Genomic DNA, 16,865 nt, shown 5'->3' on the forward strand with positions numbered 1-16,865 from the left:
AGATTTTCCCCCCTTTCCAGAAAGGAAAGACTTCAAAATCCTGAATCCAAATGCTCCTTGTTAGTTCATTTCTATTGCTTATAACAAAACACAAAGAACTGGGTAATTTGTAAGAAAATGAAATTTATTGCTCACAGTTTTGGAAGCTGGGAAGACCAAAGTCCAGGGAATACATCTGGTGAGGGTCTTGCTGGTGACAACAGTGACCCAGGGGTCTCCCATGGCAGAAAATGGTGGAGCAGAGAGAGAGAGAGATTCTCACATGCTCTCCTTTTAAAGACCCCAGAATCATGCCCCTGACCACCTATTAATCCATTCACTACATCATGGTCCTACATTGTAATAATCTCTTCAAGGCCCCAACTTTCAATTACCATAATAGGATTTCCCAACCTCTTTACATTGTCACAGTGGGGACTGTTTTGGGGGGACATTCAATCCAAGGCACTTCTCAATATGCCTAATATAAGGACCAACATCATTTGTCCATATTACTGGATTAGATTACTAACTGGTCTCCCTGCATCCACTTTTGGGTTCCAACGGTTAATTCACCACATAACAGCCACAGTAATTATTTTAAATCATAAATGTGAATATGTCACTCCCCTGTTCAAAAAAAGAAAAATCCTCCTATGTCTTTCTACCACATTCAGAATAAAATCCAAATTCTCTGCTATGGTTTATAAGGCCTGGCATCATCTAACCTCTGCTTATCTGCTACATCTCCTACATCCTCCCCTTTCACATTATTCTGTCTACCTGGCTAGCCTTGTTACTATTTCTGGACTGCCCTGGGCTTGCTCCTGCCTCTGAGCTTTTATATTGGTTGTGTCCTCTGCCTGGAATGTACTTTCCCCTGATCTATGCATAGCTTGTTTCCACAGGTCACTCAAGTTTCCGTTCAAATGTTACCTCCTCAGAAAGGCATGCCCTGATCACTCTATCTAAACTAGCTGCTCATGTTCTCCTTTAGCCCATTACTTTGGTTTGATTTTCACAGCTAGTAAACAAATATACGGTGCTGTCCCTCTCACTAGAAAATACAGTGAAGGACTTTGCTTTGCTTGTTCATCTCCATATTCCCAGTATAAATTCTGAAAAATGAAATTGTTGGATCACAGTATACATACCTTTTATTTGAGATGGACATCACAAAACAACCATTATAAAACTTAAATATATAGACACATACAAACATACCTACTGGGCTTTTTTCTTTTGGGGGATTGAATTTCATCATCAATATATAAATTTACACAAAATGTTCCAAGGAAAAACTACATTAAATCTATATATAAATTTAGAAAGCACTTTCTCTTTGCAATATTTACCTTTCCCAACCAAGAACGTAATATATATTTTTATTTATTTGGGTCTTTATTTCTACCTTATGAACAGACCAACTCACCTTTTTGAAGTAATGAGATATACAAAAGTACAATCCATAGCCACAATAAAACGTAATTGGTCTTGGCCTCTAATTTCAAGTTTTATTTCCTTATTTTATACATCAGGATGCAACTATACAATTGTCTTTTATAATTCAATTGCAAGATCATGATTATCAGAAGATTTGTTTAGTCAATTACTTCTCCACTTCCATGTGAACAGAATTTTTACTCCACATAAAAATCATTTCTGTGTGTCAACAACTTTTTATTACTTGGTCATCTGATAACATTTTCTCTTTGGTGGCTCCTGTACATGTAGCACAACATATCCTATGCAGAAAACATCCCCTTTAATACTTTCTTTTCTCATAAAAATCAATAAAGGAAACTAAAATTTAGCTTCCGCTACCATGGAGGAAGCACCTTATAAAGGGTATAAATAAAGAAGGAACATCAAAAGGCTCAAAGAAAAGTGAAATTTTACTATTCTGTTTTATCAGTGACATTTGGATCAGTCTGTGGTATATTAATTAAAGCCCACTCTGCTTCAGATTAATGCTCACTCTCATCATGCCTTGATTTTCTTATACAGGTTGAAGGTAAAAAAAAATCAGTATATAAAAAGAAAATAAAATGAAAAAAGATTCTGTAAAAAGCAATTTGGCAATACATACAAAAGTCTTAAAAAATGTTTAACTCTTTGGTCCAGTTACTTCACTTATAAGAATCTGATCTAAGGAAATATCAGAAATGCCATCAAAGATGTATTCAATAAAAAAGAATGAAATTCTCCCATTTGCAACATGGAGGAGCTTGGAGAAACTTACGCTGAGTGAAATAAGCAAAGCACGGAGGGATAAATATCGCATGTACTCACTTATAAGTGGGAGCTAAGAGAGAAAGAAGAAAGGAAAGTCAGTCCACAGTGGAGCGTGGACTTGCACAGGGAGAGAACATACCTTGGGACACAAAGTGGAGTGGGGGGTAAGGGGGAGGGGGAGGAAGGTTGGGAATAATTGGGTGGGGTACAAAAACAATTTGTGGTAATGCACATGCTGCCAGTAAGGATCTGGCCTTCTCATCTTGGGCATGAGGGGTGACAATCAGCTTTGTATCTCAAGAATATTCATAAGCAATAATTTTTTTAAAAGATATATTAAAAAAGATGTTAACTTCAGCAATATACAGAACAGAAATAATTGGAAAACCACCTTGTACCACTTACAGTACAAGTAATACAAAATCCAATTAATTGTTGCACAAGCCATAAATACATTTAAATTTCTCAAAAAACAAGAAGTCTGGAGATGAGATGTCTAGGTTTGGTGTACCAGCTCAACACTGTCACCAAGAAACTAGGCCCTCTCTACCTCTTTGATCTGTGATTCACAGCAGGTCAGCTTTTCATCCTTCATCATACCACCACCTCATAGTCACAAAATGGCAGCTACAGTACACACATCCACATTTAAAGTGATATGGTGGAATGCGGATGTGAAAACCTTCACCTTATAAGGGTCTTTTCATCCAGAAAGAATGTTTCCAAAAACCAAAGCAAAATAAGCAATACCCAGTAGAGTTCCCCTCATATATTACTGGGCAAAAGAAGATACCATGTTTGCCCCCAAACCAATCACTGGTGACAGGAAATGTATTGCCTTGATTAGTTCAGACAAACCACAATTCATTCTATAGGGCAGGGATAAGGGCCTTCCTTCTCTGAGATCAAAAGTTCTCCTGCAACCCCAATCTCATTTATCTGAATAAAATAGGAATTTTGTTAATAAGGAAGAAGGAGGGAAAAGGTAGGCTAACAGTACCTGCTACAAACCTATTTATAAAACAGTAGAGGAATAGTGAAATATATTATGGTATTTACACCATTATCTACACTTTTGCAGAAGTTTTAATCATAAAGAAAAATACTTTTAAAACAATGTTTAGTGAGAAAAGAAGATTTAAAAAGAAATACACAAAATGATCCCAATTATCTTTAAAAACAAAATATGGGGCCAGCCCCATGGCTCACTCAGGAGAGTGCGGCGCTGGTAGCAACGAGGCAGTGGGTTCAGATCCTATATAGGGATGGCTGGTGCGCTCACTGGCTAAGCGTGGTGCAGACCACACCATGCCAGGGGTTGTGATCCCCTTATCACTCAAAAAAATATATATATATATGCACAAACGTAAAAGAAGAAAAATGACTGCAAGGAAATATACTAAAATGTGATTATCTAATTTGTAGAAAGTCTCTGTTTTCTTAGATTCTACATTTCCCAATTTTTCTATAAAAAATAAACTATTTATAACAAAAAAATTTAATAAGATTCCATGACCTTATTTTCATCTATTTGATAAAAACATCACATTCATGGTTATTAAGGACATTGATAAAAATTATTTTTCAAGTGTATACTTGCATCATGTTGGACTAAGGTGTAGCCTATAGAAGTTTATAATATCAGTGATTTATAAAGAAATGACTTTATATATATCCCACAGTTCAATTTTAAAAGTGGTATAAAATAACATTGTCACCTGAGAGTTTTGATTCATCTCAAGTTATTACAGAAAAACCCTTTAAGTTAGCAAACATCAAACAACAGGATAAAACCAAGTACAAACTACGATTTATTAATATTCATTTGTTCAACAAATATTAATTGAGCCTCTACTAGCGTCAGGCACCATGCTAGGCCCTAATATGATGAATACTGCTGATAATTAAATAAGCACTTTCTGTACTATACTGAAAGATCTACTCATAAGTTTATCTTTTCTATTAGACTGTCAACTCCCACCGAGAGCATGAATCTTATCCTTGATTTTATTCTCATACTCTGCCATAAAGTTGGCACTCAGGAAACTTTGTTGATGAGTGAGGAAAAAAATGCATAACAAAATATTCCAAATATGGTATATGTGTACAAAAAGCACTGTAGATTTTTTGTATGTGCTTTATTGAATGTATTAATGAAATAAAACTATTTTTAAATGATTTTTAAATTATATGAGTTAACAATCAGAAGATAGTTTGGTGTGATATTTCTTTTTTTATTTAGTTTTTTATTTTTGTTTTCTTTTTTTTTTAAAGATGACTGGTAAGGGGATCTTAACCCTTGACTTGGTATTGTCAGCACCACACTCTCCCAAGTGAGCCACGGGCCAGCCCTTATTTTTCTTTGGTTTGCTTTTATTTATATTTATCTTTAAAAAGTTGTTTCATTAAATAAAATGACTAAATAAAAAGGAGGAATTGTTAAAGGGACATGGAAATCAACTATACTGTATATGGATAAATTAAAATTTTAAAAAAGGATTTCATAACAACAACAACAAAAATTCAGTAAATTCTTTATTTTTCTCTTCAGCCTCTAAAACCTCCTCATGTTAGCAAACACACAAAGAAATAAACATTCAATTTGTCTTTCAAACATCTGTACTTTTACTTACTGTCAAAATGGATGAGAACACCAGTAGGGAAGTTTTTCAATGATACTGTCAGAAGGGAAATGAGCAGAAGGGAAAAGGCGCTTATTTTTCCAGTTTATACTAACTTTTGTTCTTGCATTTGGCACTAAATGAATTTTAGGCACTAGCAGACAACACTGAACTTTTCTGATTGATGAATTTATATTGCCTATCTACAAAAAGAGTAAAAGCTATTTATTTTGTTAAATTTTCCTGCTTCAGGTGAGATAGTTGACCCGCATGTGGGAGTGATGCTGCATGAACAATAAACCTTAGTCACAAGAAACACACTTAGTATAGTGAGGGAAAGGCAGGACTAAAGACAGCAAAAACAGCAGGCAGACTCAATTTCTCACCTCATGCTTATTCTGGGGCACATTACAAATATGATTACTCACACTATTTCGAAAGTTATTTCTCTTTTATTTGCCAAGCATGTAGAGTTGAATCAATGGACATTAAATATGAACATGCTGTGGTTCCACTCTACTCAAGTCCTTGCATTAGGTTCTAAAACAGTTTTATCTTTTACACATAAAAGCTTATATTTGTTTTTTTTTTTTTTTGTCGTTTTTTCGTGACCGGCACTCAGCCAGTGAGTGCACCGGTCAGTCCTATATAGGATCCGAACCCGCGGCGGGAGCGTCGCCGCGCTCCCAGCGCAGCACTCTACCAAGTGCGCCACGGGCTCGGCCCCTTATATTTGTTTTTAATTCCAACCATGTTCCTATCATTTAATTTTCAAAATATATAAAAGTAAGTTATGAGTTTTCATTAACTGCAATTCATGTTTTCCCTTCGATGTACATTTATTAAACTTACTATGTGCAACAGTACCAGAAATTATTCCTACAGTAAGCTAAGTGCTTGCTTATTTACCATTGGCAGTTAATCTAAGAGTTAATTGTAGCTTAGCAGTTTATGGTCTTATAATTAAGGTCAGCTAATCCAAACCTTATTTAGTGTGAATAGTAACTTATGTCATTTATATATAGCCTATAAATTATCTTTAAAGAAGAAAGGCTAACGAGCATTTAATTTACTTGCAAAGCTGGGTTAATATAGCCTTCTACCTGTTAGATTTTCCATGGTTGAAAAAAAAGAAATAGATTTTTCATGTTAATTAAAACATTTCTCTGTTATTATTATTATTATTATTATTATTATTATTTTTGGCAGCAGGCCAGTAAGGGGATCTGAGACCTTGACCTTGGTGTTATAAAGCCACACTCTAACCAACAGAGCTAACTCACCAGCCCTTCTCTGTTATTTTAATTGTTGAAAGTAACAAAGTATATCAATTCTACCAGTGTTCTCATTTTAATTTCTTCTACTGAAGAATGAAAAGTAAATCTTTTTATAAAGACAATATGGTAGTTCCAACATATCCAGTTTAATTTTTACCTCTATACTGAAATAGCCTCTGTCCACATAGTCACCCAGAAAGAGGTAGCGTGTATTACTAGGTGATCCTCCAACTTCAAACAACTTCATCAGGTCAAAGAATTGTCCATGAATGTCACCACACACTAGGAAAAAAAAGGTATAAGGTGAGATGAGAAATTATGTCTTAGAAGAAAAAGGTCATTATACCAACAGGGATCACAGTTTAACTTTGAACTTAAATTACTTTAGCTTTTGATTGGATTGCTACATAATTGTAGGCAATCTATTGATACTAAATGGCCATACTGGAAATATTAGACATTTAAAATTATATTTCTTCAATGAACAAAATATCCTAAACAATCCTAAGGCTGTCTCATAATTCCTAGAAAAATTATCACACATTTTAGTTGGTTATTTGCAATCATTTCTCAAAATTAGCTCAGATCTAAGTGCCATCATGCAAATACTTTTCATACCTGTGATTGGAGCATCCACTTCTATCATTGTCTTCTCTTGTCTCAGGATGGCAGCCCCATCATTGATTATTTTTAAGGCTACTTCCTCCTCCACCCGTCCTTCCTTTACCAAATGGTTTTTCAAAACATCAGTTTTAGGTTTCCCATTCTCAAATACTTGCTTCAAAGTAAGCCGTTGGCTTGGAGGAAAGGGGACAGCTAGAAAGAGAAAAAAAGATAGTTTAAAATACTTAAATGTGTACAGAACAATCATGAACACACTCTTGTATATGACAAATTAAACCTAATAAATTGCCATGATTTCAGATCCACAGGGCCAGATATATGTGGGGAAAAAATTTCCAACATACTGTATATCATAAATAATCAATTCTAACAAAAGGTCACAGTTAAAGTTACAGTCATTTGAAAGACATGTACATGTGTATATAAATTATAATGTTTTATATAAAAACATGACAGACTTGAAGCTGATTCAAGGAACAAGCTAATAGTGAAACAAGGGACTAAATGATATGAATATCTTTAACATTCTATCTATAGAAAAGGTGTTAAAAATGAAATTGTGGTTAAAGAAAATGGAAGAAAAGAAAGCACAACACTAAAGTGGCATTTATTTCTTCCACAGAACTGACCTAATAAAACCATATGTTTTAGAAGTCTGACTTTAGTTCCTGATCGAGGAATCATGGATGTATACTTTATTATTAAAAGTTGGATGCTTAAGGGGCCGAGCCCGTGGCACACTCGGGAGAGTGCGGCGCTGGGAGCGCGGCGACGCTCCCGCTGCAGGTTCGGATCCTATATAGGAATGGCCGGTGCACTCACTGGCTGAGTACCGGTCAAGAAACAGACCAAAAAAAAAAAAAAAAAAAAAAAAGGTGGATGCTTAATGTACTTTATTACTGATAACAACAAGAACACTACTAATAGGATGGAGCTACGTCTGATAATAATTTGCTGTAGTAACAGCATAAACTTGAGAAGAACAGATATGAGAAGTACAGTTATGTTTTCTAATCTGGAAATGTTAACAACTACCTTTAATTTACACTGGATACAAAGTTTATATGTATATAAGAGAGGACTTCAAAAAATTTGTGGAAAAATGAAATTAAAAAATAAAAACAAAAATATGAATTTTATTTGTCAACATAAGCTCCAACAAGTTTAAGACATTTTTGTGAAGCAATGATACTAGCCCTTTAGTCCATCCCTAAATAACTGAAAGTACTGGGAATTTAACCAGGTCGATGCAGTTTTTTTTACATTATTAACTGAAGAAAAATGAGACAGAGCTGAGCCAGGAAGACTAAGAATTATGATTGATTTGGGACAACATGCACAACGGAAAGTTCCAGAAGAGTCCTGAGTTTTTAGGTTAGGGCAAATAAAAGCAATATCCTTCAAATCAGGGAAAAAGAATCTCCAACTTTAAAGGAGTGGGTCCCACCTCCCTCTAGTTGCTCCTAGTTATGTTCAGAAGCCTTACAATTCCATCTCCCTTCTTTTACGAGATAGTCCTATACACACTACAGTTGAGGTTGATTCATAGTAGAGTGGGAACAGCAACAACCCTGAGAAGGCTAAAGGAAATGCACCTAAGTTCAGTCATGAAAGGAAATGGCAGGAAACTTCAAATTAAACTTTAAATCACCATTTTCTTAAAATGTGCCCCAGACAGAGTTACCATACATCCTTGTGTGCCTATTGAGATATTTCCAGTTTATTTCTTTTGTCCCAATTAAATTATTAATAGTGCCTCCTTTTACTCTCAAGTATCCTGATTTAAATGACCTATCCAGGAACAACAGTCATCAGGATCAACAGAGATATTTGTTTAACATGTATATTATTGGGCCCCAGACATGTAGAATGAGAATCTTTGGGGATCTGTTCAGGAATCTGCATTTGTAACAAATTCCCCATATAATTCTTGTGCACAGTAAAATGTGTGTTAAGAGTGAAGCAGGGCTAGTCAGTTGGCTCATTTGATTAGAGCACAGCCTTGTAATATCAAGGTCAAGGGTTCAGATCCCCATACTGGCCAGCTGCCAAAAAATAAATAAATAATAAAAGAGTCCTTCACACACACACACACACACACACACACACACACACACACACAAGAGTGAAGCAGAAAAGTAGTTAAAGTAGTTAAAGGCAATTCTAAGTAAAAACACAGCTAATCTCAAATAACCAGCAACATCACTCACCAGCCATCACTTGGTTATGTTTTATTAGTCTTCACTTCCTTTCCCCTAGTCTCTACTGTTCAAATCCAAAAAAAACCTCAAGAAAGTACTGTAGTTTATAAGCCCCTGAATTATCACATTTCTGGATAAGTAACTTTTAGTTCATAGCTTTTTCGTTGTTGTTTTTAACTCTGTGCTGGAGTTCTGAGACCTTTTAATCCCTCTGTTCACCCTACTTTCTGGTTGGTAAGAGTTGTAGTTTATAAAATAACAAACTTGTATTAAATATGAAGGGAGAACTGCCCCACCCAAACAATGATATAATACAACCAATAAAACACTAAATTGGTGTTTCACTTCATTCCACTCAATTGTCTGCTCAACTGTTACTTCTTTAGAGATCTCTTCCCTGACCATTTTATCTAAACAAAACAGAAACTTACCCCTTCCCTCACCGCTGTCCAGAAGAACAGGTTTGGTTCTTTATCAATTTCTAAATAAACACTTTGAAGTACTTATTTACTATAAGTACTTATAGATTATATGCACGGTCACTGTTGAGACATATAGAAACTAAGTCTGAACCAGATAAAAATTGTTGAATTCTAAAATTATGCTACCAAATGTTCATTTCAGACATAGTAGACTCCTGCTCAACCTTTGATCCTAAAATTCTTTACTACTCAAATTATGCTCTAGGGATCAACAGTACCAAAGTCTAAATACAGAATATCTAGCCGTAGCTCAGACCTACTAAAATCAGAATCTGCGTTTTATTTTAACAAGATCTCCTGGTGCAAATTAGGTCTAAGGAGCACTACTATGATTTGCTGATTCTTAACCCTAATCACCCATTAGAACAACCAAGGGAGCTTTTGAAAATATAATGCCCTCATTCCATTTTTAGAAATTCTGATCCAATAGGTTTTAGATCAGTGACCCAGAAATTGGTATTTCTAAAAAGCTTCCCAGGTGATTCTAATGTAGAGATTATTGCTCTAATTTATCATTTAATTTATCTAATTTAATTGTTGCTCTAACTTAATCACGATAAATGCAATTTCCCCCCTAATTTCTTATGATTCTAAATTCTTATATTTTTCTCAACTCATTCCTTCTTAAACTCTAGATCTGCACTGATAGTTATCAGTCACATGTGGCAATTTAAATTTAAATTAATTAAAATTAAATAAAATTTAAAGTTTAGTTCCTCAGTCACAGTAGGCATGTCAAGTGCTCAATAGCCTCAAGTACCTAGTAACTACCATACTGATGAGTGCAAATACAGAACACTTCCTTTACTGCAGAAAGTTCTAAAAGTTTCTTGGGCAGAAAACAGCCATCTTTGGGTTAACTAAAACCAAGCAGAAAGTTTCAGTTAGCCGTTACCTCATGAACTGATAATCATCGATTCTTTGAGGATAGCAGAGGAATTGAGAAACTGACCATATGGCTGAAACTGCCCAGAGATGAAATCATGCCCCAAAAGGATCCTTCTGAAAAGTTTATTCCTGTTTATCTCCCGTTACACCGTCTTATGTTGACTTACTTTAGATGTTGTGCATCTAAAATTAAAAACTGAAACTAAGTTTTCTTGCTTTTCTTACCTTTCCTAATCAACTGCAAACAAAGGAATTCCAAGGGAAAGGCAAAATACCCTAGCTGACTATTAACTCATCTTCTTGCTTAAAGAAAAATTGCATCCAATCCACATTAGTTAGAGGTACAAGTCAGGTATTTCTATGTTCCAGTGATGCTTGACTGAGGTTACTGTCTTTGAACTCTCCCTAAGAGATAAAGGTTCCAACCCTGAAGTAACAGCAAGGGTTTGAAGCTGACCAGTCCACCAACTGCAGACGCCATTACGCCAAAGGACCTAGTCCATCATGGGACCCTGATATCTGACTCAGACACTGCTGATCCCATGACCAGCCTCCCCCTTTGCCTGTAGGACAAAAACTTTACCTCACTTTCCTGCCTCCTCCCCTTTATAAACCTCATCAGAAAGGATGCGGGCATCAGAAGGCGGGGTGATTTTAGCCTGGTCATCCCCCAGATGCTGGTATCTGAATAAAGCTTCCAATCCTTGCACCAACTTTTAGACTTTTCAGTTATTTGTTTGGTGCGAGACGGCAAGCCAAGCCTGTTGTCAGTAACAGTTCTATTAGACAGCACTGCTCAAAAAACACAACAGCATTAAAAAGTTAATCTGGGCTGGCCGGTTAGCTCAGTTGGTTAGCGTGCAGTGTTATAACACCAAGAACAAGGCTTCGGATCCCCATACCAGCCTGCTGTCAATAAATAAACAAATAAATAAACAAACAAACAAACAAATAAATAAATAGAAACTTAATGTGAGCAAGGTTAATTAGTATAGGGAGTCAAAAAATAAGAGAGTAAAAGCACTATTCAAATAGTAAACTAAAGTATAAGACTGTATAAACAGTTAAGATTAATGAAGCTCAAGAATGATCTAGGAGTAAGGGAGTACTGAGGGCTGAATGCAGACAAAAAGTTGGCACTTTAACCATCTGTGCTCTGGGCAATCTGTGCAATGGTGTTTTCTTTTAGTCCTCCAAAACCAAACAGGTTTAAAGAGAAAAGTTTTTAAGAAATTTGAAACTAGTTTTAAAAGTTAGAAAATCGAGGGGTGGGATCCCCTACATTTCCATTAGCACCACATATTAAACTAAAAGTACATAGCTACATGCTAAGCATAACTGCATTAATAAAGCTAAGGGCAGCAAAACATACCACCAGATAAGCTTTCCAATTTGCGCTATTATGAATGAAGGTGCTATGAACATTCTTCTACTTGCCTTTTGGTGGACATAAGCATTCCTTTCTTTTGGTTATATGCCCAGGAATGGGACTGAAAGATTATGGGATGGGCATGGGTTTTGCCAAACAGTTCACAAAGTGATTATTCCATTTTACACTCATGCCAGTGAGTTATGAGGGTTCCAGTTACTCCATACTCTTACCAACACTTGATATTGCTCATCTGTTAAATTTTGTTAGGAATACCTACTGGTATCTCTTTATGATTCTGACTTGCACTTCTCTGCTGAGTAGTGATGTTGTGCATCTTTCCACTTGTTTATTAGCCATTTAGGTATCTTCTTTTGGGACATGCCTGTTCAATTCTTTTATCCATTTAAAACATGTAATATCTTTTTTTCATCGATTGAGAAAAGTTTTTACATATTCTGGGTACATGTCCTTTATCACATATACAGACTCTTTTGTTCTTAATCATCTTTATTTACATAAGCATACAATTCAATGAGTTTTGACAGTCATTATAACAGAACCAATTGTATAGCAATTCTTTAAACTTTCTTTTTGAAAATACAGACGCTCAGGGCTGATACATTAGCTCAGTTGGTTAGAGCACGGCACTGATAACACCAAGGTCCAGGTTTCAATCCCCTTACGAGTCGGCTGCCTATATATATATATATATATATATATATATATATATATATATATACACACGTATATATATGTATATATACGTATATATACACGTATATATGTGTATATATATGTATATATATATGTATATATATATAAACTATTCTTTAGGGAAATAATATCATAATTTCTTTAGGGGAATAATAAGATCATAATTTACATAATTTTCTTACTATTGGTTAGACTATTTTTTAAAAATTTATTTACTATTAAAAATTATACTGCAGTGAACATCCATGTATATATGTCTTTGTCCAAATCTTTGATTATTTCCCTATGACAGGTTTCTAAAAGTTATATGTATTAATTATCTATTGCTGTGTAACAAATTACCCAAAACTTTTAGTGGCTTAAAACAATAATAATTTATTATCTCTCATAGACTCTGTGGGTCATGAATTCCGGCAGGACACAGTAGGGCTGGCTTGTCTCTGCTCCACAACTTCTGGGGCCTCAGCTGGATACTTGACAGCCCGGGGCTGGAATCATCTGAAAACTAGCTAGCTTGCTCTCTCACTCGCTCACTCAATCACTCAATCACTCATACAGTGGTTAATGCTGGCTACAGGCTGAGACTTAGCTCAGATTTTTGATGAGAATAACTGCATGTGGCCAATTCATGTGACTGCGTTCGAAGGACAAGCATCCCAAGAGAAAAGGGTGAGGAGGAAGCTGTATCCTTTTTATATCATAGCCTCAGAAGTCACATCACATCATTTCTACCACAATCAATTGGCTGGAGCAGTCACAAGCCTGCCCAGCTTCAAGGGAGAGGAAATAGGTTCCACCTATTGATGGGGAGTGGTAAAATTCTGTGAGAGCATGTGAGACTAAAAATATCGCCATGGCTACTTCTTGAAAATAGAATATGTCATACTTTCTCTATTTAAAAGGGGGAAGCCAAGTCACCAATGCCTCCAACAATACCTTTAAATAAGAGCCCATTTTAAATGGGCCACCCTATATTTTCCAAGCCATTACCAAATGAGAATGTCTATTCAATTGCAGGCAAAACATTAAAGGAGATATATTCCCAAATGTTTCAGTAATTTAGGATGCCACGTTAGAAGCTGTACAAATATTTTCTCTAGTTTGCTAGCTGTTTTTTTAATTTTTTTATTTGTTTTATTTTTTTATTTTTTTAATTTTATTTTGTCGATATACATTGTGGCTGATTATTGCTCCCCATCACCAAAACCTCCCTCCCTTCTCCCTCCTCCCCTCCCCCCAACAATGTCCTTTCTGTTTGCTTGTCGTATCAACTTCAAATAATTGTGGTTGTTATATCTTCTCCCCCCCCCCCAGTTTGTGTGTGTGTGTGTGTGTGTGTGTGTGTGTGTGAATTTATATATTAATTTTTAGCTCCCACCAATAAGTGAGAACATGTGGTATTTCTCTTTCTGTGCCTGACTTGTTTCACTTAATATAATTCTCTCAAGGTCCATCCATGTTGTTGCAAATGGCAGTATTTCATTCGTTTTTATAGCTGAGTAGTATTCCATTGTGTAGATATACCACATTTTCCGTATCCACTCATCTGATGATGGGCATTTGGGCTGGTTCCAACTCTTGGCTATTGTAAAGAGTGCTGCGATGAACACTGGGGAACAGGTATACCTTCGACTTGATGATTTCCATTCCTCTGGGTATATTCCCAACAGTGGGATAGCTGGGTCGTATAGTAGATCTATCTGCAATTGTTTGAGGAACCTCCATACCATTTCCCATAGAGGCTGCACCATTTTGCAGTCCCACCAACAATGTATGAGAGTTCCTTTTTCTCCGCAGCCTCGCCAGCATTTATCGTTCATAGTCTTTTGGATTTTAGCCATCCTAACTGGGGTTAGATGGTATCTCAATGTGCTTTTGATTTGCATTTCCCGGATGCTGAGTGATGTTGAGCATTTTTTCATATGTCTGTTGGCCATTTGTATATCTTCCTTAGAGAAATGCCTACTTAGCTCTTTTGCCCATTTTTTAATTGGGTTGCTTGTTTTCTTCTTGTAAAGTTGTTTGAGTTCCTTATATATTCTGGATATTAATCCTTTGTCAGATGTATGTTTTGCAAATATTTTCTCCCACTCTGTTGGTTGTCTTTTAACTCTTTTAATTGTTTCTTTTGCTGTGCAGAAGCTTTTTAGTTTGATATAATCCCATTTGTTTATTTTTCTTTTGGTTGCCCGTGCTTTTGGGGTCGTATTCATGAAGTCTGTGTCCAGTCCTATTTCCTGAAGTGTTTCTCCTATGTTTTCTTTAAGAAGTTTTATTGTTTCAGGGTGTATATTTAAATCCTTAATCCATTTTGAGTTGATTTTAGTATACGGTGAGAGGTACGGATCTAGTTTCATTCTCCTGCATATGGATATCCAGTTATCCCAGCACCATTTGCTGAAGAGGCAGTCCCTTCCCCAGTGAATAGGCTTGGTGCCTTTGTCAAAGATCAGAAGGCAGTAAATGTGTGGGTTGATTTCTGGATTCTCTATTCTATCCCATTGATCAGTGTGTCTGTTTTTATGCCAGTACCATACTGTTTTGGTTATTATAGCTTTGTAGTATAGCTTAAAGTCAGGTAGTGTTATGCCTCCAGCTTTATTTTTTTTGCTCAGCATTGCTTTGGCTATGCGTGGTCTTTTATTGTTCCATATAAATGTCTGAATAGTTTTTTCCATTTCTGAGAAAAATGTCTTTGGAATTTTGATGGAGATTGCATTGAATTTGTATATCACTTTGGGTAGTATGGACATTTTCACTATGTTGATTCTTCCAATCCAAGAGCATGGGATATCTTTCCATCTTCTTGTATCCTCTCTAATTTCTCTCAGCAGTGGTTTGTAGTTCTCATTATAGAGATTTTTCACCTCCTTGGTTAACTCAATTCCTAAGTATTTTATTTTTTTGGTGGCTATTGTAAGTGGGCAGGCTTTCTTGATTTCTCGTTCTGCATGTTCACTATTGGAGAAAAGAAATGCTACTGATTTTTGTGTGTTGATTTTGTATCCTGCTACTGTGCTGAAATCATTTATCAATTCCAAGAGTTTTTTTGTAGAGGTTTTAGGCTGTTCGATATATAGGATCATGTCATCTGCAAACAGGGACAGTTTGACTTCATCTTTTCCAATCTGGATGCCCTTTATTTCCTTCTCTTCTCTGATTGCTCTGGCTAGTACTTCCAACACTATGTTGAAAAGGAGTTTCAGTAATTTAGGATGCCACGTTAGAAGCTGTACAAATATTTTCTCTAGTTTGCTAGCTGTTTTTTTTAAAAAAGAAACAAAAACTTCATGATTCTTCCTTCTAAATATCAACAGAAGGGATAAAAATAAACTACTGATGAAAAGCATACATTTTTTTAAATGTTTGATTCAAAATAAAATGTCAAGCTTCCAGTTTAAAATGACAAACAAACAACTGCTGATTCAATATCTCTTAATATCTGCTATGGTCTGAATGTTTGTGTCCCCCCACAAATTAATATGTTGAAACCTAATCCCTGATGTAGTAATTTTTTTTTTTTTTTAAGATGACCGGTAAAGGGATCTTAACCCTGACTTGGTGTTGTGAGCACCACACTCTCCCACATGAGCTAACCGGCCATCCCTATATAGGGATCCAAACCCGTGACCTTGGGGTTATCAGCACCACACTCCCAAGTGAGCCACGGGCTGGCCCTGATGTGGTAGTATTAAGAGGTGGGGCCTTTGGGGGATGATTAGATCATAAAGATTCTTCCCTTCATGAATGGGATTAGTATCTTTATGAGGACACATAAAAGGTACCACCTATGAGGAACAGGCTCTCACCAGACACTGAATCTACTGGCACATTGATTATAGACTTTTCAGCCTCTTTTCAGAACTGTAAGAAATAAATTTCTGTTGTTTATAAATTACCCAGTCTAAAGTTTTTTTTATAGCATCCCAAATGGTTTGCTTGTTTCTGGGTTGTTGGGGGTTTTTTTCTGGTTTTTTGTTTGTTTTTTGGCAGCTGGCCAGTAATGGGGACCTGAACCCTTGACCTTCATGTTACAAAGCTGCGCTGCAACCAACTGAGCTAACCGGCCAGCTCTTATAACATCCCAAATGGACTAAGACAACATCTAACCAAAATACACATGAAAATAAGGCACAGAACAAAATGAAAACTCTCACCATAAAAACTACAAATGATTGACAAGTATTCTCAAGGAATTCACCCCAGTAATTTTACTGAATTGCTACTATGTGTTAAGCACTGTTCTATGTGTTGATAAAGAAGTTTTAATCAAAACAAATACCTTAATGCATAAGCACATACATAGATACCTCTAAAATACTAAAATGTGTTCTCATAGGTAGATATCATAATTTACTTAACAAATCTCCAATTTCTGAAAATTTCAATTACTGTAAATATTTTGCTGTTACAATATCTGAGAAAATATTTGTACAGCTTCTTATGTAGTAGATTTTAGTTTCCAAAAATGG

General features: G+C 35.8%; 1 protein-coding gene across 5 annotated transcripts in view; it reads right to left on the bottom strand.

Annotated features, from left to right (window-relative positions):
- The window catches only part of PPP3CC (protein phosphatase 3 catalytic subunit gamma), an 88,925-nt gene that overhangs the window by 51,383 nt on the left and 20,677 nt on the right, over window positions 1-16,865 (bottom strand). For 4 of the 5 annotated variants that reach the window (XM_063084879.1, XM_063084876.1, XM_063084873.1 and 1 more), the window contains exons 2-3: window positions 6,731-6,928; window positions 6,270-6,394 (exon numbers count right to left, since the gene is read on the bottom strand). In XM_063084879.1, coding sequence (XP_062940949.1) covers window positions 6,270-6,394; window positions 6,731-6,928 — 323 coding nt within the window. Of the gene's footprint in view, window positions 1-6,269; window positions 6,395-6,730; window positions 6,929-16,865 lie in introns of those variants that run through there. The other variant, XM_063084886.1, reaches the window with a different exon arrangement.

Source organism: Cynocephalus volans, chromosome 2 (assembly GCF_027409185.1).
Source record: "Cynocephalus volans isolate mCynVol1 chromosome 2, mCynVol1.pri, whole genome shotgun sequence".
Classification (NCBI taxonomy): Eukaryota; Metazoa; Chordata; class Mammalia; order Dermoptera; family Cynocephalidae; genus Cynocephalus; species Cynocephalus volans.